This window comes from Polypterus senegalus, chromosome 8 (genome assembly GCF_016835505.1).
Source record: "Polypterus senegalus isolate Bchr_013 chromosome 8, ASM1683550v1, whole genome shotgun sequence".
Classification (NCBI taxonomy): domain Eukaryota; kingdom Metazoa; phylum Chordata; class Cladistia; order Polypteriformes; family Polypteridae; genus Polypterus; species Polypterus senegalus.
The window spans coordinates 25,400,578-25,424,565 of NC_053161.1; the positions used below are offsets into that span (position 1 = coordinate 25,400,578).

Sequence of the window (23,988 nt, forward strand, 5' to 3'; positions counted from 1 at the left end):
TTTCTTTATACAGGTCAAATCCCATTATAGCGAATACCAAAGTAATGAAATGTTCAGAATAATAAATACTTTTTGTGGGCCCAGGCAAATGTTCATTGACTATCATATTAAATGAATCTCATTTTAACAAATGTTTTTTCAACCAAAAATGGCCATGGAAAATGCAAAAAATACTTAATGCCAGGCCTTCACTTTTGCTGAGTCTCTTTCTTGTTAGACCAAAAGAAAGTGACAGTCTGTGGCACTATTTTCAGTCTCGGACAGTCTCAATGAGGCTCAGCAAGAGTGTAGGCCAAATTCTGAGTCAGTGCTCCACCAAGCCTCGGCATTGGTAGTTGTGTTGTGTGCAGATACTGTACTGTTCTAGTTTCATTGTGCTTCTCAAAGTTTTGTTTAAGATGAACAAAAAAAGTGATAAACTGCATCAGTTTATGTTGAAAGAAAAATGAACAATCCTGGAAAAAGTTGACTCCAGAATGAAGAAAAATGATGAAAGCATTTGAAATCGTGCCTTCATCTTCATCTAACATCTCATTTTCATTCTATATTTTCATACCTGTATTTAAAAAAAAATAAGTTACTTTTAATGTCTCATTTTCAAATACATATTTTTTGCAGTTTAGGAAGCACTGTTGTTTATACAGGTGTTGTCAAACTTGGGTCAGAGAGTTGCACGAGAGACAGGAAGATGAGTACAAGTTTTCAAGGAAAATATAAGTACTTCATTACTGTATAGGGAAGGCAGGTACAGTCTCAAGACTTAATTCAAAATAGGAGCTGTTAGGAGGCATGACACGGGTGATCATCCTTCTTTAGCTCTCATCTTCAGATTAGAAGAACACCAGTGGATTGGAAATCACCATTGTGGCAGACGCGGTCTGGAGAAGACAGATCAAGAGAGTGCAAGAAAGAGCAGATCAAAGCCCAGTGTTAAATGTTCTAAACATCATGCAACAAGCACATTACACGATAAGCCTGCTCTTGTTGAGGACAACCAATTACTTTTCCCTTGGTTTACTATTTATCAGACACAACAGAGCAGCTACAGAGCTGTCCTTACGCCATAGCTGTTAGAGATTGCGAATCACTGGTGACCCTGGTCACAATACTATACTTATTTTCCCTGTATTTGTTATAGAAAATTTCTGTTATAACAAAATATCTTTATGACCCATGAGTAATGGGATTTCATCTTTATACAGTGAGGTCAATAATTATTTGGACAGGGACACAATTTTCATAATTTTGACTCTGTACACTACCCCAGTGCATTTGACTAAAGTATAGACTTTCCGCTTTAATTCTAAGGGTTTAACAAAAATATTATGTGAGCTGTTTAGCACTAGAATCCCTGAAGCCTACAAAAAACTTGTAATCCCAGCCTACCTTGAAACCCTTTGCACCTTTCCATCACCGTCTTTTGTTTTGTAAATGCGTCGATCAGCACAACCAGCAATCAGCCTGCTGTCCCATCCCCTGCCTTGACGAAGGTCAGTTCACCATCAAAACGTTCTCCCAGCTAAAGCCAAGGCTACTTAACTGTATGTGAGCTGCCTGGAGTTGTATAGGGTAAATAATACAGTATATTGTTATTTGGAACACATGTATTTTGTGTGTGTTCCATGTCTACAAAGATCTGGTTAAGTGTAGGATGAAAGGAAATGGAGTCTTCTCTTGATTGTAGACATTGGAAAAGATAGGTCTACCTCCCAGAGAATGTTCTTGGTTTGGCCAAATGTTGTAAAGGGGTTCTTCTTCACCAAGGACAGAATACTACGTTCATCCAGCACAGTTGTTTTCTGTGGCTTTCCAGACCTTCTGGTGTAGCTGAGTTCACCAGTGTGTTCCTTCTTTTTAAGAATACTAGGGAGTTCCCCCCGCTCGCTTTGCTCGCCTGCCACTTTGCGTCTCTGCCACTCGTGTTGTGAAGAGGGGGGCTGAATGCACCCCAAGGAAACATGGATGTTGTTCAGAAACCCTCTCTTAAACTGTGATACAATGAGAAACAAATACAGGTTTTTTTTACCTCATCTTTGCTTGATCAGCTGCTGCTGCTGTGCTGCGTGATCTGCATCTCATGCGACACTTCGAATATTTGAAAGCTTGTACAGCAGCTGTCCTACTGCTTGTGTTTTATTTCCGGCCCCGGTTCGTGGTTAAATCTTTTGGCACAAAGTCCCAAATGTGAGTTCCTGATATTTTTTAGTTTATAATTTATAAACGGAATAAGAATCTAAAAATCTAACAACATCACATTAAATTCGATAAATTCTGAAAAGTATGATACCAAACATATATATGTAGGTTTTAAAATAAGCCCGATTTAAAGTGTGACAAAAAATGTGACATTAAAAACGTCATCGTTGCACTTTTAGGCTTAGGATATTATATATATACTAGCAAAATACCCGCGCTTCGCAGCAGAGAAGTAGTGTGTTAAAGAAGTTATGAAAAAGAAAAGGAAACATTTTAAAAATAACGTAACATGATTGTCCGGCACGTAAAAGTTTCTCTCGCACTTTTGCCGAGTTTGTGCAGTCCTCTCATTAAATTTGTATCTCGCGAATATCGTATTCGTCTTAGGCATGACAAATGCCAGCGGCAGCGTGTCGATGAAACTAATTTAAAGTTAAGCTTTACACCTTGCTTTCCTATTCGTTTACATAAGCACAGTCCTTCACCAGCAATTTTAACTCCGTTACAGCAATTTTAACTTTGTTACAAAGTGATCAAAAGTCTTGTTTATACCCTGCGTCTTCTCATTAAACTTGTATCTCGCGAATATCCTATTTGTTGTAGGCATTACAAACGCCAGCGGCAGCCTGTGTATGAACTTAATTTAAACTTAAAGTTTACAGCCTGCTTTGTTTCCACAGTAGCTGCACTTATGAATATGCTTGTATGCGTCACTCGCTTCTTTTGCTGCCTTCTCAATTGTGTAATGCGTTTTTTGTTCAGCGTTCTTTGGAGCTCTTCCTTGTTCTCTGCGTACTGCGTTCACAGTCAATTCACGTGAGGCGCTCGGAGTACATGCATCGAAGGTTCTCAGCTGTGCTTGTGCTATCTTGTGCGATCTTGCCATGTCCACGGCTTTATTTAATGTTAGCTAAGACCCGGCACTTAAAAGTTTCTCTTGCACTTTTGCTGAGTTTGTGCCAAACACTAGTCTATCCCTGACTATCTCATCTTCGTTTGCATAAGCACAGTCCTTCACCCGCGAATATTTAGTGGCAGCGTGTCTATTGGATTGCTGCCGATGGACGGCCTTATATGGGCAGGCACTCAATTACTTGGGAGGCATGACGATGAGGGACGCAACTCCACCTCAAACGACAACGGAGCTGCAAGCTATGGCCTTTTATATATGTACATAAGTTGGTTCCAGTTATGACCGTTACGCATAGAATTTCAAAATGAAACCTGCCTAACTTTTGTGAGTAAGCTGTAAGGAATGAGCCTGCCAAATTTCAGTCTTCTATCTACACGGGAAGTTGGAGAATTAGTGATGAATCAGTCAGTGAGTCAGTCAGTCAGTCAGTCAGGAAGGGCTTTGCCTTTTATTAGTATAAATATATAGAGTAGATGCCCAATGGTCGATTTGACCACTCCTGGTGTTTCAGCTATCTCTCTAAAGGATTTGTCTTGTTTTTTCTGCCTAATGATGGCCTGTATTTACTTACATGGACAGCTCTTTGGACCTCATATTGAGGGTTCACAGTGACAGCTTCCAAATGCTAATTCCACACTTGAAATCAATTCCAAACCTTTTACCTACTTAATAGTTAATAAAATAATGAGGGGCATGCTCAAACCTGGCTATGAAACAGCTTGTCAGTCAAATGTCCAAATACTTTTGAGACCCTGGAAATGGGGGGCTATGCAGATAAATGGCTGTCATTCCTAAACAGCTTGTACAATACTTTTGGTAAACTCCTTAAAATTAAAGCTGAAAGTCTATACTTCAATCACATAATGATTGCTTAATTTTAAATCCATTTTGTTGGCTTACAAAGCCAAAATTATGAAAATTGAGTCTAAAAAGAATGTAATAAACAGATCAATTATAATGTGTGAAGCTTATCTTTCTTTTTGTTTATATGTAAGTTCAGAAATTACTTCATTTGCATAACCAACAAACTGACTTCTACCATAATGGTGAAATTAACAAGTGAAATAGAGAGTACAGTTTGTGTCAAAGTATATCTTTGTCAAATCCAGTTTTTCTGCATATTTTAATTCTTAATTGTCTGCCAAAATTCATGTTCTTCTTTTGCCTTTGCTGTTCACTCTGCATTCCTATATTAGGTCCTTGTCAATTTCATTTTAAGTTTCAATTATTTCTTTTTTTTTTTTTTACTTTTTTAACACTGTTAGACTTAAAGTATTTTTAACAGCATATTCATTACTTCTTTTTAACTTTTATAAATAAGTCAGATTTATTTAGATCAAATTTCTTCATTCTCACATTTTGAAATAGTTACATAATGCTGTATTCTACTGTGCAGTGATCTTAGCTCCTCTGTTCCTTAATTCATCAGTGGTGCTAATTTAACATGCAGTTCTGCAGTGATCTTACTTGAACATCTTCTGCGTCACTGTCATGTTTTTATGCACGGTGTATGCTTTAAACAAATATTTGACCATTTTGTATGCCCAAATATATAATACTTTTTACCTGACCTCAGCTATTTTAAAAATCTATTTTTAATGTCATGTACATATCAGTCTGTATTGATGTGTTCTTTATGTATTACCTATGATATTTTCAACATGCTAAATGTAAGATTGAATTTCTCATCCATTAACAGATGAAATATACACTCATCTTTATTGGAATTATCTCAGATCTGTATGGCTAATGCAGTGTGTCATCCAAAGGCTACTCCTGAATCAATAGTATGCAAATTTCAATCACAAAATTGAATCCTGCAAAAACTTTGGTAGGCCATTGAAATAATAGAAAGTTTTTTCATGGTGTTAAATTGAACAATAAGCTAATACCATTCTTTTTTTTCTTTAAATGACTGTCTTAAAATGATGTTTGAAAAGTAAAATGTTTCTGTTCAAAAAGAAAACAAGGTATTGATTTTTATTTCCCTTTTGTGGTAGTATATCATACACTATTGTGTGACAGGCCAATTGCCCAATGCAGTGAGTTAATGGAGATGGAAATCACCACTTCTTCGCTGCAACCCATTTAAATTCAGAAGCCAGTAATCCAAATAGTGACAAGTTATAACATATAGTTCAGCTAGTCTGACTAACTGTCACTGGTGACGAATGGTAGCTGCTAATAGCTCCTAAATCAACTCTCCTACACCAGTCAGTTGGAATTTCAGATAAGTTTAATTTTAATACACTAGCACCATTAGTGAGCCACCTTTGAACTTTTGCTATAATAAAGTCAAGCCGCAAGTGCGAGTTATGTCACCAAGTAGTTGGTTTAATTAATTTTTTGTATTTTAGTTGTAAAAGTCCAAGTAAGGTCCATTAACACAATCAAAGCAATCAGAAAGACAAGCTCACTTAACCTTAAGTCATAGATGTGGTTTGTGTAATAAAAAGTAGCACTTACAAATGTCTGTGTCCAATTATGTTAGTATTTATTGCAATATATTTCAGCATTTAAAACACTGGCATATTTAAAATAGCCAATAACCGGTTGTCCATGTTCATAACTGAGTTTCTTACTGGTCTTCATTTAAAATCATAGGGTCATAAAATGTACACGTTTGTCAAGTTCTCAGTAGCTTAGATGATCAAACACTCTGAAGTTAGATGTCCAATCATTTCATTACTAACAGAACCTCTGACTTCCTAATATAAAGAGGGTTAAACTTTGCACTAAATACTGGAAAGTATCATTTTTATACCTGCTTAATTTTATTCATCATTTGAGTTAGGTTAGGTTGCTAAATTGTTAAACATTGCAATGTTAATGCAGTAGCATATATATTTATTGTAATGGGGTGTTACCCTTATTTTCCAGACTTACACCAAAATGTATACCGAAATAATATTATAAGTAGGCATATACAAAAATGGGAGTGATGAACAAAAGGAGAATGCAAAAGTACTTAAGAAATTTTGTTAGGGCTATTTATGCGATGTTATCACACCACCATTTTGGTTAAACTGTACCACTATTTTGAGCTTTTTTTTCTCCATGGAGTCACATTATTTATAGCAACCACACCCATCGATAGTCACATGATCAGGATTATCTTTAATTAGTTTTAGCACATTTTCTAAATATCCATCCATCCATCTTCTTCCTCATACACAAGGTCGGGTCGCGGGGGCAGAAGCTTGAGCAGAGAGGCCCAGACTTCCCTATCCTCTGCCACTTCTTCTAGCTCTTCTGGGAGAATCCCAAGGCGTTCCCAGGCCAGCTGGGAGACATAGTCCCTCCACCGTGTCCTGGGTCTTCCCCGGAGTCTCCTCCCGGTTGGACGTGCCCGGAACACCTCACCAGGGAGGTGTCCAGGAGGCATCCTGATCAGATGCCAGAGCCACCCCATCTGACTCCTCTCGATGCGGAGGAGCAGCGGCTCTATTCTGAGCTCCTCCCGGATGACTGAACTTCTGACCCTATCTTTAAGGGAAAACCCAGACACCCTGCGGAGGAAACTCATTTCAGCCGCTTGTATTCGCGATCTCGTTCTTTCAGTCACTACCCATAGCTCATGACCATAGGTGAGGGTAGGAATGTAGATCAACCGGGTAAATTGAGAGCTTTGCCTTACGGCTCAGCTCCTTTTTTACTATGACAGACCGATACAGAGCCCGCATCACTGCTGACGCCATACCGATATGCCTTTCGATCTCACGCTCCATTCTTCCCTCACTCGTGAACAAGAGATACTTGAACTCCTCCACTTGGGGCAGGATCTCGCCTCCAACCCTGAGAGGGCACTCCACCCTTTTCCGGCTGAGGACCATGGTCTTGGATATAGGATTTTCTAAATAACCTTGCAGAATTTTATAACACAGTGTCTTCGAGGAATATCTCCTTTTGTGGTTAAAAAATGGTCAACTATAAATGGTAATGTACTGTATGTTGGTATAAAAAGGAAGAGTTAATGGTCCCAAATACAGATAACAACAAATACTAAAGATCTCCAGCAAATACTCTGAGACAATATTTACTAAATAGACACTCAGCAAAACAAAACTACGATTACAATTAAAGCCATTCATGGTAAATGTGACTATATGTTGTACAGGAATACAATATTGAAACAACTTGCTAAAAAACTTTTTGAGACTCAACGGAATTCCTAGTTTTAGGAAAAACAGTGGAATTTAACTGCTAAAAACACCTTAAGAGTTTTATGAATATTTATGAGTACTTTTTTTACTATATTTTTAAGCGACTTTGGAACAGGAAGCAAGACAATTATAAATAATTATTATTTCATCTATCCTAATATACAAATGCTTCATCATTTGATCCTCAGGACACCAAGTGTCCAGTTTTAAGGTATATTCTGAAATCAGCTGAAGATTTTTCACATTTGCACAGCTGCATTTGCATTTTGATAAAATATGTGTGAGAGTACATTGTATAGAGTCGCCCACAGCCAGTTAATGCAGGAAATTGAATCCTGCAGAGCACAGCATTGCCGCAGTCCAAACATAAAACATAAAGCCATGAATCAGTCATTGGCAGTAATAAGGGCCGGCGATGGATGTAAATAGCATTTGTTACAATGAGGAAAGACACTTGTTTCCACTATAGGTCTCAAAAGTAAGAAAAACATAAATAAGAGGCCTGGAGAAATTCAAAGTACACATAACACCCACAGAAAATAATGTCCAATAATGGGATGTTACATGATTAGTTGTTTTAGCCAAGATATAGGCAATGGTCTTTTTTGTACAATGTTTATTGGAAATTATTGTCCAAGCAGCTCAAAATCTGCAAACATCCAAAAGAGGGGAGTTCACGGATGTCATTTAAAATTTTAATAACAGTTGGTTCTGAGTTTTTTCAGCAAGATATTAGAAATGTAGTTTATACTGTACCTTATTAGAAAATTACAAACGAGCAATTATAAATGGTGAAAAATAATTACAATATAGCCTATTCTTTAGGAACACCACAATTTGAATTTTAATAGTAATATTTCAACAGACTTATTATTTTGATCAAAATGGCATGATCAATCATGTCAGGCTAACATTGCATAACACCAATAATAAACACATTCAACAGTCAGATTTCATCAGTAAATCATTGACAGTATCTCTTTATTTTCTATTACTTTTTCAAAAAATTGACTTAACAATATGGTTTTAAATTTGTGAAAAACTACAGTCATGAACAGAAATTATAAAATTGTTTATATAGTAGAGATCTGTAAAGGGTTATTATTGTCCAGAAATAATTATTTTGCTTTAATGAATGTCCCTGTAGCATTTTAATATCTTTCCAATGCATCTCACTAAATATCAATACGTTTTTCTTCTTTAAAACATTAAATGCAAATGTAATTTCATCTGGAATGCAAATGGCAAATAAAACTTCAGAGTTTTCAGTAGATGTGGAAAATGGCCCTGTCTAATTTTCAGTTCAACTACAAGGTTTCCTAAATACTATACATATTTACATTTACATTAATTTGTTTGGGAGTTGTTTTTTTAAGCGACTTACAAAAGATGTAACATAATCGAGTAACATTAGGCTAGGGCCTGTTTGTTCCGCAAGTGTAGTAGTGAATGTAACAAAAGTTGATTGCCACAAGTGAAAAGATGGAATAACTAATACATTTACAATTATAGGTTAACAATCGATAAAGCAATTAAATTTAATGTAACAAAAAATCAACCAACGATATGAAAGATCACAGAGTAAAGTTTTTTTTCTCTCTCAATTAGACAGATATTCACAGAATAGATGGGTTTTCAGTTGCTTTTTAAATATGTTGAGGGAGACAGCAGTTCAGATGAAGGTGAGCAGCATGTTCCAGGAAAAGAGTCTGGATTGAGTTGATACCACACAGAGGTGGCTTCACCAAACCTGAGTGGGCGAGAGGGAGCATAACAATTCACCAGTGTCTCCATATACTCAGGTGCTGACAAACTGACTACTCTGTAGGCAAGAATCAGGGATTTGAACTTAATGCATGCTGCTACAGGGAGCCAATATAGTGATCTGAAGACAGAAATGACATATGCCCATCTAGGCTGCTTAAATACAAGACAGGACACTGCACCCTGGAGCATCTGCAGCAACTTGATAGCATATGTGGGTAGTCCTGCCAGAAGTGAATTGTAGCAGTCCAGATGCAACTTGACCAGAAGTTTTGCTGCATAGTCCATCAGATAAGGTCTGTTCTTGCAGATGTTGTACAATTTGAACCTACATGAACAAGAAAAAGTAGAAATGTGATCAAAAAAAGATAGTGACTCATCAGTCACCACCCCAAGGTTGCTTACTGACTTGGCAGGTGTTAGTTGTACAGAGATGGGAAGTTAAACAGACTGGATGTCCGGGATCACAAGAAGCTTGGCACCTTTACAAGACAATTCTGTATTTCTGTCATCCTTAAAAAAACAGGTGGAGTGCTGGCTCTGAGGCTAGGGATCTGTGCTGGCAGTCAGAAGATTGTTGGTTCAAATCCTGTAAATGCCAGAAGTGATTCCACTCCATTGGGTCATTGTGCAAGGCCCTTAACTTGGAATTGCTCTGTCCTGGGTATGACGTTATCCTGCATCCATCCCTGCAAGCATGGCCTCCAATGTATGGGCCACTGTAAAAAATCCCACATTGTTCCATTCTAGCTAGTGTGGTACTGAGGTGTCACCGGTTGCATGGTTGCGGTTGGGTTCGAATATGGGATCCTGAGGTGGTTCGTCGTGTGTTAGGTGTGGCAATGCGTTATGTCAGTGCATTCTCCCCACCTCTTCTCTCTCTCTTAAAAAACACTGAATAGTTTTAGTATTGTTATCTTCAGAGATTTGTATATTTATATTACATTTGCATTTTATGGCTAACCATAATGCAAATATAAACTTTAGTCAAAACATTTCTTTTATTACAGCACATGGAGGTTGGATATTTTGTTAAAAGAAACCAAACAAACTTTCCCCTCACAATCTACTGTATCAGTTATATACTTTCTATAATAATTTACATTTATTTAGTAGCTTACAAACGAGATCACCATAACTGAGTAAATATCAGACTGGGGGATTGGCAAGGTAACAAGATTGATCATCAAAAGTGAAGAGCACAAAACAAAATGCAAGTTAGTTACACTTCTTTCACTACAAAAACTTAACAAAGCCAGTATATGTTAGACAGAAATTCACCAAACAACAGTCTTCAAACACTTGTTAAACATATTATGGGAGTTAGAACTTCAAATGAAGGTGGGCAGCTCATCCCACCATGTAAGAGCTACACATAAAACAAGTCTGGATTGAGGTTTGATGCCAAGCAGAGGTGTCATCACCAGACACTGTCCCTTCCTTGGCTGGTTGAACACTAGATGTACCACGGCCCTTTGAATCATCTGCAGCAAGTAGCTGCCACATGCCAGTACTCCTGCCAGCAGAGAGTGGCAGTAGTCCTAATGTGACAAGATCAGGTGTTGTGCTGCATACTCTGTCAGATACAGTATGGTTTGATCATTTGGATATTGTATAGGGTGAATGTGCAAGTCCTAGAGACAATTGCAACATATTCAGTGAAGGGCAGCTGGTCATCGATCAGTACCCTAAGCATGCGTACAGACTTGGCAGTTGTTAGCGATAGTGAGACGAGCAGAACAGAGATGGGGTGCTGAATAGATGGATAAGCTACAGAACAAGGAGGTCCGTCTTTGCCAAACTGAGCTGCAGGATGTTTTCATAATAGCATGATGAATCATTGCAAACATTTTGGATTTTTCAATATTTCTGAGTGAGTATGTTATGTCACATTGTTTTCTATCTGTGCTCTTTAGATAGGAAATGGAAAGGGGATTATCTGAGGGAGCTTGTGAGGCCAAGTGAGAGAAGGAGGGCTGATGTGGTGTTTAGCTGTATTCGGAGACAAAAAGTCAAAATCCAAGCTCTTTACGTAAATAACAAAATCTCACCAGGTTGTCACCACTCAATTTTAAGTCCTTGTTTTATAGGAGAATAACGAAGTCACCTTTTTAGAACAAGCAGAAGAAGAAGTAGCAACATCCACATGTTTTTTATTGCAATGGAGAAGGTCAATGGCTAGCAGATGGGATTCTGAATTAAACACATGTCAATGTAATTATAATAGAGGGAAACTATCAGATATGAGTGCCTCTTATCTGAATTTAAACCCGGATTTTGTACAAAAAAGCTTATCCATAATTATTTTAAAAAGGATGTTGACAGAAGAAAGAATATAACCACAAGAAAAACAGAAACTCCCAGAATCCCATACCTTAGGCAGCATACCAATACATCACCCATATCTGCCCATCAAAGTACCCAGCCCCTATCTCTAAACCCATCCAGCCCATTAGCCACCCCCAGCAGCTGACCCCTGTAGTATGTGAAATATGAGAAAATTCATAATAAATGAGAACTAGCAAAGAGCTCCAAAGCCTTCCACCTCACAATCCTTACCCCATAATACAACAAAAAAAATAACCAAAAACTTACAAAAGTGTACAAGACATAACAGTTAAAGTGATAACAAAGAGTAAATATCTGTGGGAAGATGATTAAATATTGCAAAATGTTACAATAAATCCATATTTCACACTATAAACATGCAATGACTTATAGTCAGAAATTACATGGAAATCAGCATGTAGTCCAGCTTACTGTTCCTGGTTGGGGAAGATCTTCCTCTTGACATTTTACTTGAAAATAAGTGATCCCCTTCAATCCCTGGCAAAAGACGGCATCATTTTATAGGATAAAAGTAGACGACAATAAAGAAGAATGTATTGTGGCTAGCAGGATCCACTATTCGTTGTTCCTAACTCAAAATAAAAACACCAGGTCAGAACACCACCCAGAGGCACTTGCTGTCTCTGCAGTCCATAATGGTAGAGCCCTATTCATAACACCCGGCTACCTGCTGTACCCAAATGGACTGAATCTTATAAACTTAACACCAAAATAATTTAAGGGAAATCCATAAGGGGAAATTCTGAGAAAATATAAGCCTTAAAGGTGAATTAATTCTTTTAAGTCTATTGTATTGAAGCATCAAAGAGTTATACTGTACAAGGTAAGCAGTGTAGACAGCTACTCAGAATTGTTTGTTTTCAAAGCTTTATATATAAGTAATAGGCTTTTCATCATGATTCTGAAACAGAAAGGTAGCTAGTGTAGATTAGGTTTGTCATTCAAGTGTTTAAATGTTTAGGATGTTTGATTTGATGCATGTGATTAAAGTACAGTAATATTTAATGTTATATCCATTTTCATTCCCCAAAGATTGGCCCATACTAGATACTCTGTTTATCTTGCAGCAGCAGACACTAATTGAGGAAATTAAATTTGAACCAAAATATGAAATATAAAATAGGCTTGCACAGAAATACGGTACAACACTTTTTTATAATTGAAAAGCATGCATTATTCAGTGTCTGCTTTTCTGTAGCTTTTTTGGGCGTCTGCTGTTAGGTCTGCTTCTACTGTAGTATTGTTGAGTGTGGTAAGAAAATGTGTTGGTGAGAATAATGAATCATTTGATTAACTGATCCATTAATTAATTGTAAGTTGTGCCTTTGATAATGCTAATAATTAAGTAGACAAGCCAGTCAGATATCCTATTTTATTTTTCCTTACCTTTCATTTTAAGTAGAGTTTCTAGTCATTACATTTACGTGAAGGTGACTAAATCAGACTTGTTTTAAGAAACAGAATGACCCAATTTATTGATAAACATAAGGATTATGTAAATAACAATGTACCTTTTTTTTCTTATTTTCAGACGTTGATGAATGCGCAGAGGGCCGACACTATTGTCGTGAAAATACCATGTGTGTGAACACTCTGGGATCTTTCATGTGCATCTGCAAGACAGGTTATATTAGAATTGATGACTATTCATGCACAGGTAGGTAAAAAATGATCTATTTATTTATAGTTCACAGTGGCAAAAATTGGAATTTGCAAAGACAAGTTAAAATCAAATCAAGTATAATTATACTTTAAACAAATCATAATTGGCAGCACTCATTAAAGTAAGGTATCTAGGACGTTGAAAAGTCAAAAGCTAAATCAAAACAATATGGAAATTTTGCTCTAGCATGATTAAGTGTAGAGATGAGCAGGAACCAGTCTGACATGTCTGCTGATTTTAAAATAAAATGGTACCAGGGTCAAAAGCAACATGTCAGATCTTTGCATAAGTCTGCTCTCCTAAAGCCTTCTCTGTAAAATACTGCAAATTTGTGTATCATATCTATTTGGCTAAATAGATACCTTATAATTACAATTTAAGAAGCATATTGCCTCCAGGTGCCTCTTTCTGCTCGTTTCCATTATATTTTGCAATCTGTAAATTGATTATTTCAGAATGCTTTTTTATTCATTTAACAAGGAAATATTATATCACTCTGGGCTATATTTTATTTTTATTTTTGATTTTCAGTTAAATAATGGCAAACATTTGAGGTATAGTCAAAAATAAACTGAGTCTAGCATACTGTGTAGCAGTTGTGACTGTTACAACAGAGCCTTAGACGTGCTTACCTTTTTTCATAAATAGGCTTTTCTTTCTTTTATAAATAAAATGCACAGTGTTATTTACATTATAACAACACATAGAGGGGATGCATGTCCACAACTGGGCAAGGAAAGGATGTCAGTCTATATTACAGGGATCATCCCATGTAAAGTTAACTTTAAACATTGAGTAAAACTTACTAAAACCTTTGAATCTGATCGTGTTTGATGTCCTCCTTCATTTGAGTGATTATGTTTTAATTTTTTCAAGTAGCAGGTCTGCCTCCTTTCAGGTTCTTTTGACATGTGTAAGCATGTGTGCTTAATGCTTCCATTACCAATTTTTTTAAAGCAATCGAACATTCTACTTATTTTGTGGCATTTTATACAAAACTTAATTTTAATCAAATTGTCACTTTGTATCATGTTAGGTATCCACCCTCAAACTGCCAGTGTAATTTTTAATCTGCAAAGCACACTGCATCGTTTGCTGCAATTTGCCAGCGGACACTGACTTCTTTCTTCTCAGTGAGGCATTGCAGACATTACTAAAACACTTGCTAGGTGACATTAGTTGTCTTCATTGTGGTATGTATAGTTTGGTTTATTTTTGTCTGTCACTTTGCACTTGCTTGATAATATGTCCAAATGAACAGGTAATTTAAACTCATCCATTCCTAGAAAAGTGGTTTTATTAAAAGAGTTTTATGAAGATAAACACAAACAATGTGAGGTATTCAAGATCTGGAATTGTTCACATATGGTATTTGAGTATTGGATATCTTTTCATTTTGTTTTATAAGTATATTTAAAATACTTGCATATACTATTTTTGCTTCCAAAATCTGGCATATAAGAAGGAATGTTCTGAAAAAGTAGCTCAGTGTTTGAAAGGATTTTGTTAATGAGATTTATCGGTGGTTTTGTTTTGCTCTAGTTGCAACAAAGTGAAACCAGAATCAATGCATCAGCTTTAAAAAATAAATGATCATTCAAAAACGGTAATGATCTGTGAGTTGGAATCTTGAGAAAATACTCTTTTTCTTTTTATAAAAAACAAACTGGTGAATAATCATTAACTGTTGCATAGAGCATCTGTTCTAGTACTCTAACATAGGATTTCCCAAGAGTGCCGAGGAGTCTGATCACTCATTAATTGCAGCACACCCTCTTTTCTTCCCTTTTTAAAAACAGGGACCATCACTCCAATCTGAAAGGCCCTATACACCTTTCTCCACTTTCCATGCAACACTAAAGAGGCTTTTTGCCAAAACACGATTCACAATTTCCAGTGTATTTGCCATTATGGAACTTTTTAATCATTACAGTTGCATCCGCCACAGATATGGACCTTAAACTCTCCCATGTTTCTAGCACAACCACAGCCAAGGAAGGTACATCCACTAGGTTTAACAATTCGTCAAAGTACTCCTTCCACGTCTCAACAATATCTCTAGTTGTGGTCAACTTTTTCCAGACTCAATAAGTACAGACTGCCAAATGATGTTTCAGGACCTCTTGAAGCTTCCCGAAACTAATTTCCATGGCCTCACCAAACTCCATACACACAAGGGGTATTTTGGTCACTACCTTTTTGATGTGCCAGTTCCTGTCAGTCCAGTCTGGTGATCATCCAGCTAACAATGAACAGAAACTTTGTTCTTCATCTTGACAGCTTCACTTACAGCTAGTGACCATGAACAGGTCCTAAATTTGCTGACATAGTAGGCATTAACAAATCCTTCTAGCTGCCTATACTACAGAGGTCGTGAAGATCACCTATTCAGACTCTGAGCTTCTAATGTCTTCTGAAATAAAGAAACTCAGCAGCAGGTGAGAGTTAATCTCACAAACGAATAATCATTAGATATTCATTAATATCATTAGATTAGAGGTTGCTTAGAATTGTAATTCTCCCAGGTAAAGAGAGATGAAGAGATGATAATCTATTAACATCTTGTTTTATTCTTTCCATCATATTGCAGAAATTTAATTTGACCAGATCTTTAAGTATTTTTCTACCTACTCCCAGGCAAGTGATTTAGTTTAGTTTGATATACAAGACAATTCACTGAGCAAGGTATGCATTCACTCTTAGTTTAGAATCCAGAGATCCTATAAAACTTGCCTACTAGATTTATAATGAGTGCTACTGATGAATATCTCTTCATTAAAAAGAATTTTCAGAGTATGTAGTCTTGCATTGGTCTGTTTGGTTTAGAGCTCTTCACTTGTGATAATGAATTTTGCAACCTTCTTCTGTAGCACTTGTTTCAAAACAGCATTCACGCTGATGTTACTCGGGTGACCACCTTAGTAAGTTAGCCATTTTGGATAAAAGCATTGGCTAAGTCAATAAAGGTAAAAGTAAATAATATATATGTGTGTATGACCTCTGACTGTTTCTGGAAATTGGTATCCAAGGTTTCAACAGCAATTGCAAAAAGTTCTGGTAATAAATTACAGCCCTTTCTGGCTATGTAATCTAATATGTAGCAGTGTATTGTGTATACTGGGTCCAAACCTTATTATTATGTAGTACAGTAAAATGATATCCCCACTAAAATCTATCAGAAGCCTTTTCAACATCCAGAGACTTCATGCCCTCCATAAACTAAATTGAACAACTGTCAAAGGTTTTAAATCAATTTTCATTCTGTTAAATTACAGAAGGAATCATTTTCTCTATTCTTTTAGCTAAAGCTTTTGCCAGGATCCTAACATTATTATTTAGCAATGAGACTGGTCTGTAGGATGCAACCTAAACAGCCTTTAGTCTTCTTTCGAAAGCCAGTGAATGATACCAGACAATGTGTTTTGGTAAAATGCTATCTAGTCTAGCTTCTTTAAGTAGTTATCTAGTATAGCTTCTTTAAGTAGTTATCTAGTAAAGCTTCTTTAAGTAGTTATCTAGTCTAGTTTCTTTAAGTTCTGTAGTTAGCATTAATAGGTCTAATTTAACTGACACGGTTTTGTAAAATTTTCTGCATACCTGTCTGGAGCTAAAGCTTTCCATTTTTTAAAGAATTTATAGCATCTTCAACTTCAAAGAGTCTCAATGGTTTGCCTAGTTTCTCTACAAACAGTGCCCCATCCTACTGTTATGATCATCAGCTCTGTTGAGTTTTTTTTCTCTGTGTTAACTGTGCTTTTAATAAAATTTATATGAGTAAACTAATGTTTTGATGCGTAAGTGATTCATTTCTCATGTTTGCTTTTGCTTTGAGTTTAATCCTGTTCTTCCGCAATAACATTTTGTTTTTGTTGGGCGCTGCCATTTTGGAAAGTTGCTAAAGTGCTGATTTCCAGCAATATTCAAGTCAGAACCGTGCACATTTAATGGTTGTTTAAGAGTCTGCGCACCCAAACTATTTAGCTTCCATTTATTCTTATTTTGTTAAAGTTCTGCCTAGCAGTCCTTTCTTTTTTTACTAATGTCAATTTAGCTTTTTTTTTTTTCTGTCTTCAGTTCCTGGTCTACTCATTTCAATATTATTTCAGTATTACTGCAATAACACCTGTTTTATTAAGGATTTTTTTATCATAAGCTTCATGTTTAATACGTATAAAGATTTATAATATTCTTGAAATGTGTCTGTTATTTGTTTGTGCTTGCAAACTTTAGTTTGAACTGCATTGTTAACTTCCACAAGTATGTTCCAGTCTTCCTTTTTGTATATTTGTTGAATTGAATCTCATTAGCCTTATCTCTATGTTTATGATAAGATTGGCATGACTTAAATATTAATTGCTCAATTTCACTTCTAATCAAAAGATTAAAGATTTATAATAGGACAGCCTTTTTATAGAGTATATAAATTGGTTATCTTGTATATTCTTAGTCTTACAAATATCACAAATTATTTCTGATACCCTTCTAGATTACAATCATTAGATAGATAGATAGATAGATAGATTTTTTTGATTAATGCTTCCTGTTTAACACGTTAAAAATATTGTCACATCCAGACAATATATATAGACTGTATATTGTAGCAATATATTTTTGTAGCTGAGTACAGGAAATATTTCCAGGAATGGAAAAAAGACAAGTGCAATTTATCTCAAAGGGAGTATTTTGAAGGTGACTGAAAATGAAATGCTGCAAGTTGTATAATAAAGAGGTTTTTATAACAATTATGTGAATTTTTGGATCCCCCTTTGTAGACCATTATCAGGCATGATAAATGTATAAACTGCAAATGGACAGTCACTTAGGTTTTAAAAAAAGTTATTGATGTATAAAATTTTAGGATGAACTAAAAAAAGAAGTCATTATAAAACACCAACATGGTGATGGATCCCTAATAAAGGTGCAATATAATCTAAAGCTTGTCTGATTGTTATCCTTAACCTGATGTTCTTTTTAATGATGTACAAAAGTGTAATTATCCAATATATTTAGTTTAAATTCAGTAAAATTGATTACCCCAAAATTAGGGCAAAACACGTGTCGCGTACTGTTTGCATTATTTCACAGTAAAACTATTTCAATATATATATATATATATATATATATATATATATATATATATATATATATATATATATACACTCACCTAAAGGATTATTAGGAATACCATACTAATACGGTGTTTGACCCCTTTCGCCTTCAGAACTGCCTTAATTCTACGTGGCATTGATTCAACAAGGTGCTGAAAGCATTATTTAGAAATGTTGGCCCATATTGATAGGATAGCATCTTGCAGTTGATGGAGATTTGTGGGATGCACGTCCAGGGCACGAAGCTCCCGTTCCACCACATCCCAAAGATGCTCTATTGGTAGGAGATCGGGTGACTGTGGGGGCCATTTTAGTACAGTGAACTCATTGTCATGTTCAAGAAACCAATTTGAAATGATTCGAGCTTTGTGACATGGTGCATTATCCTGCTGGAAGTAGCCATCAGAGGATGGGTACATGGTGGTCATGAAGGGATAGACATGGTCAGAAACAATGCTCAGGTAGCCCGTGGCATTTAAACGATGCCCAATTGGCACTAAGGGGCCTAAAGTGTGCCAAGAAAACATCCCCACACCATTACACCACCACCACCAGCCTGCACAGTGGTAACAAGGCATGATGGATCCATGTTCTCATTCTGTTTACGCCAAATTCTGACTCTACCATTTGAATGTCTCAACAGAAATCGAGACTCATCAGACCAGGCAACATTTTTCCAGTCTTCAACTGTCCAATTTTGGTGAGCTTGTGCAAATTGTAGCCTCTTTTTCCTATTTGTAGTGGAGATGAGTGGTACCCGGTGGGGTCTTCTGCTGTTGTAGCCCATCTGCCTCAAGGTTGTGTGTGTTATGGCTTCACAAATGGTTTGCTGCATACCTCGGTTGTAACGAGTGGTTATTTCAGTCAAAGTTGCTCTTCTATCAGCTTGAATCAGTCGGCCCATTCTCCTCTGACCTCTAGCATCAACAAGGCATTTTCGCCCACAGGACTGCCGCATACTGGATGTTTTTCCTTTTCACACCATTCTTTGTAAACCCTAGAAATGGTTGTGCGTGAAAATTCCAGTAACTAAGCAGATTGTGAAATACTCAGACCGGCCCGCCTGGCACCAACAACCATGCTACGCTCAAAATTGCTTAAATCACCTTTCTTTCCCATTCTGACATTCAGTTTGGAGTTCAGGAGATTGTCTTGACCAGGACCACACCCCTAAATGCATTGAAGCAACTGCCATGTGATTGGTTGATTAGATAATTGCATTAATGAGAAATTGAACAGGTGTTCCTAATAATCCTTTAGGTGAGTGTATATATATATATATATATATATATATATATATATATATATATATATATATATATATATATATATATATATATATATATATATATATATATACACATACATACATACATACATACATACATATATATACACACACATATATATCAGCGCTTCCCGATTCATTTTACCCTCGCATCCCCTTGGTTTGAGACGTATGAAAAAATATGCGGTTAACGCAGAAAGACAGATCACCAATTGCAGCTTTATGAATAATGGATACTTTATTCGCGATCAATGATTGTTTTGGTAAAGCCATACTCAGTGTAATCATTAGATGAACGGTAAAAAAGTAAGAGCGAGGGGAGGGTGACTTATTGAGGCACGCAGGCAAAACCACAATAGCACACGGGCTTGATGTGTTGTGCGCGTCAACTCGATCTGAATTTATATATTCAGGTTTTGACTTTATATATTCCAGCGATGACTTTATATATTCAACTTTTGACTTTATATATACCGACGCTGACTTTATATGTTCAAGTTTTAACTTTATATATTCGGGAATGACTTTATATATTCAAGTTTTGACTTTATATATTCCAGGGCTGACTTTATGTATACCGACGCTGTCTTTATATATTCAGGTTTTGACTTTATATATTCTGACGCCGACTTTATATATTCATAAAATCAATGTATTTGCCTGTTTGGCAACCCATAAGATATGTGTGTGTGTGTGTGTATATATGTACACATGTATGTGTATGTGTATGTATATATATATATGCCAGCAACACTCATGACAATGACAAAACAATTACATTGTCAATCATGTTACGTTATTATTAAAATGTTTCCTTTTCTTTTTACTTCTCCGCTGCCAAGCGCGGGTATTTTGCTATATATATATATATATATATATATATAGATATATATATATAGATACATATATATATCTATAGATATGAGAACAACACTCATATCAATGACAAAACAATTACATTAACGATCATGTTACATTATTTTTAAAATTTTTCCTTTTCTTTTTCATAACTTCTTTAACACACTACTTCTCCGCTGCAAAGCGCGGGTATTCTGCTAGTATATATATGTGTGTGTGTATATATTGTCAGGGATGCCAGGGGCAACGACCTGGCCGGGACGCCGTGAGGGACCGGAAGAGGGTCAAAGCCCACCCTGGATCACGTGGGGGTCGCCTTCCTGGTTGCTTTGGGGGCCACGGGTTGAGGGCATGGAAGCCCTACACTGTAGGGGCCCGTGGTCACCGCCAGGAGGCGCCCCAATGCCTTGGAGACCTGTTGCCCCAGCACTTCTGCCACACCAGGAAGTGCTGGGGGAAGACTTTGGGAGACACCCGGGAGCTGCCGGGAGGACAGCCGGCACTTCCGCCACACTGGGGCGTGGCCAAGGGAGGAATGCCGGGAACACCTGGTGCTCATCCGGGAACTGGATAAAAGGGGCCGTCTCCATTCATTCAGGGCTGGAGTTGGGAGGCGGAAGGACGAAGCACAGGAGAGGTGTGGAGGCGGCCCGAAGAAAGGCATTTGTGGCCAGGACTGAGAGTGTTTCGGGTTTTGTGCACTAATGGACTGGGTCTGAGTGACCATATCTGTAAATAGTTTGTGTAAATAAAACGTGTGGTAGTGAAAAACAACATGTCCGCCTCTCTGTGTCCGGGTTGGCTCCACAATATATATATGTGTCTATATGTATTTATGTATGAATATGTATATATATATGTTTATATTTGTATATATATATATATATATATATATATATATATATATATATATATATATATATATATATATATATATATATGACAGCAACACTCATCACTCACAACAGTGACAAAACAATTACATTGACAATCATGTTACGTTATTTTCAAAATGTTTGCTTTTCTTTTTCATTACTTCTTTAAAACACTACTTCTCTGCTGCGAAGCGTGGGTATTTTGCTAGTTGAGAATAAACTGCTCAAAAAAAAATTAAAGGAACACTTTTTAATCAGAGTATAGCATCAAGTCAATGAAACTTCTGGGATATTGATCTGGTCAATTAAGTAGCAGAGGGGGTTGTTAATCAGTTTCAGCTGCTTTGGTGTTTGGTGAAATTAGCAACAGGTGCACTAGAGGGGCAACAATGAGATGACCCCAAAACAGGAATGGTTTAACAGGTGGAAGCCACTGACATTTTTCCCTCCTCATCTTTTCTGACTGTTTTTTTCACTAGTTTTGCATTTGGCTACGGTCAGTGTCACTACTGGTAGCATGAGGCGATACCTGGACCCTACAGAGGTTGCACAGGTAGTCCAACTTCTTCAGGTTGGCACATCAATACATACCATTGCCAGAAGGTTTGCTGTGTCTCCCAGCACAGTCCCAAGGACATGGGAGAGATTCCAGGAGACAAGCAGTTACTCTAGGAGAGCTGGATAGGGCAGTAGAAGGTCCTTAACCCATCAGAAGGACCTGTATCTGCTCCTTTGGGCAAGGAGGAACAGGATGAGCACTGCCAGAGCTCTACAAAATGACCTCCAGCAGGCCACTGATGTGAATGTCTCTGACCAAACAATCAGAAACAGACTTAATGAGGGTGGCCTGAGGGCCTGACATCCTCTAGTGGGCCCTGTGCTCACTACCCAGCACCATGGAGCTCGACTGGTTTTTGCCATAGAATACCAGAATTGGCAGGTCCACCACTGGCGCTCTGTGCTTTTCACAGATGAGAGCAGGTTCACCCTAAGCACATGTGACAGATGTGAAAGGGTCTGGAGAAGCCGTGGAAAACGTTGTGCTGCCTATAACATCGTTCAGCATGACTGGTTTGGTGGTGGGTCAGTGATGGTCTGCGGAGGCATATTCATGGAGGGACTAACAGACCTCTACAGGCTATTCAATGGCACCTTGACTGCCATTAGGTATTAGGATGAAATTCCTGGACCCATTGTCAGACCCTGTGCTAGTGCAGTGGGTCCTGGGTTCCTCCTGGTGCACGACAATGCCTGGTCTAATGTGGTGAGAGTATGCAGGCAGTATGCAATGATGGAGTAGATATCATTGACTGGCCCTCACTGTTGCCTGACCTAAATCCAGTAGAACACCTCGGAGACATTATGTTTCGGTCCATCCAACACACCCAGGTTGCACTTCAGACTGTCCAGGAGCTCAGTGATGCCCTGGTCCAGATCTGGGAGGTGATCCCCCAGGACACCATCCGTCGTCTCATTAGGAGCACACCCCGACGTTGTCAGGCTTGCATACAAGCACATGGGGGCCATACAAACTGCTGAGTACGATTTGGAGTTGCTGCAATAAAATTTGGGCAAAATGTATTTGTCTGCCACATCATTTTCTCACTTTGATTTTCGGGGTGTCTTTGAATTCAGCCCTCTGTAGGTTGATCATTTTCATTTCCATCAAACGATGTGACATCTTTTCGTTCCTAACACATTACCCAATCCATACCAGTATAGATATCCAGCAGGATTTTTTCTCCTATTGAGATCTGATGTGTTTTCAGAGTGTTCCTTTAATTTTTTTGAGCAATATATTAAAAATTTCCATCCATCCATTTTCCAACCCGCTGAATCCAAGCACAGGGTCACGGGGGTCTGCTGGAACCAATCCCAGCCAACACAGGGCACAAAGCAGGAACCAATCCTGGGCAGGGTGCCAACCCACCAGAGGACACACACAAACACACCCACACACCAAGTACACACTAGGGCCAATTTAGAATCGCCAATCCACCTAACCGGCATGTCTTTGGACTGTGGGAGGAAACCGGAGCGCCCGGAGGAAACCCACGCAGACACGGGGAGAACATGCAAACTCCACGCAGGGAGGACCCGGGAAGTGAACCTGGGTCTCCTAATGCGAGGCAGCAGCGCTACCACTGTGTCACCGTGCCGCCCTCATATTTAGTATTTAAACATTTAAATTGTATTATGCATATTAATCTTTAAAATGTTCATCTCAGCTATTTTTGATTATTGTGTTCTTCTATCTTACAAAGTAAATCATTAAATTTGTTATGAACACCCAAGTTAAGGTGGCTTACTCTGATTCAGAATTTTTAATTTCTATAATAAAACTCTGTTTTAAATCGATTTGTTAATATACTGCATTGCTAAAATAAAAGTTGCTTCTCATGTTATTGTTGGCTATAATTCATATATGTTTATGATCACGTAAAACATTTCATCAATAACAGTCATAATAAAGTAATAAAAAGTGTAACTAAATTCAGATAGAATTGTGCATGACAAATGTGGGAACTATTTAACCCTGAATCACCACAGCTTCATTCAACTGATTTTATTTCAGTTTATTTATTGTGGACTTCTTGTGTAGATGCTTTCCCTGTGTCAGCATGGATTTTTGCCCATTCATTGTGATTAGTTCCAAAATGCAAAAAGTAGTACATACTAGATTGATTGGAATTTCTCAATAGGCCACATTGTAGTGAGTGTTGGCATGTCCTGCATCATACATCTTGCTTTGTGGCCAGTGCCAGTTTGCTATGCTTCTGCATTCTCTGATCTTGTAATGAAGTAAATGCA

General features: G+C 37.4%; 1 protein-coding gene across 3 annotated transcripts in view; it reads left to right on the forward strand.

Annotated features, from left to right (window-relative positions):
- Nucleotides 1–23,988, forward strand: part of nell2b (neural EGFL like 2b) — a 405,950-nt gene that overhangs the window by 205,769 nt on the left and 176,193 nt on the right. For all 3 annotated transcript variants that reach the window (XM_039760883.1, XM_039760881.1, XM_039760882.1), the window contains one exon: nucleotides 12,917–13,042. In XM_039760883.1, the coding sequence (XP_039616817.1) occupies nucleotides 12,917–13,042 (126 nt within the window). The remainder of the gene's footprint in view (nucleotides 1–12,916; nucleotides 13,043–23,988) is intronic.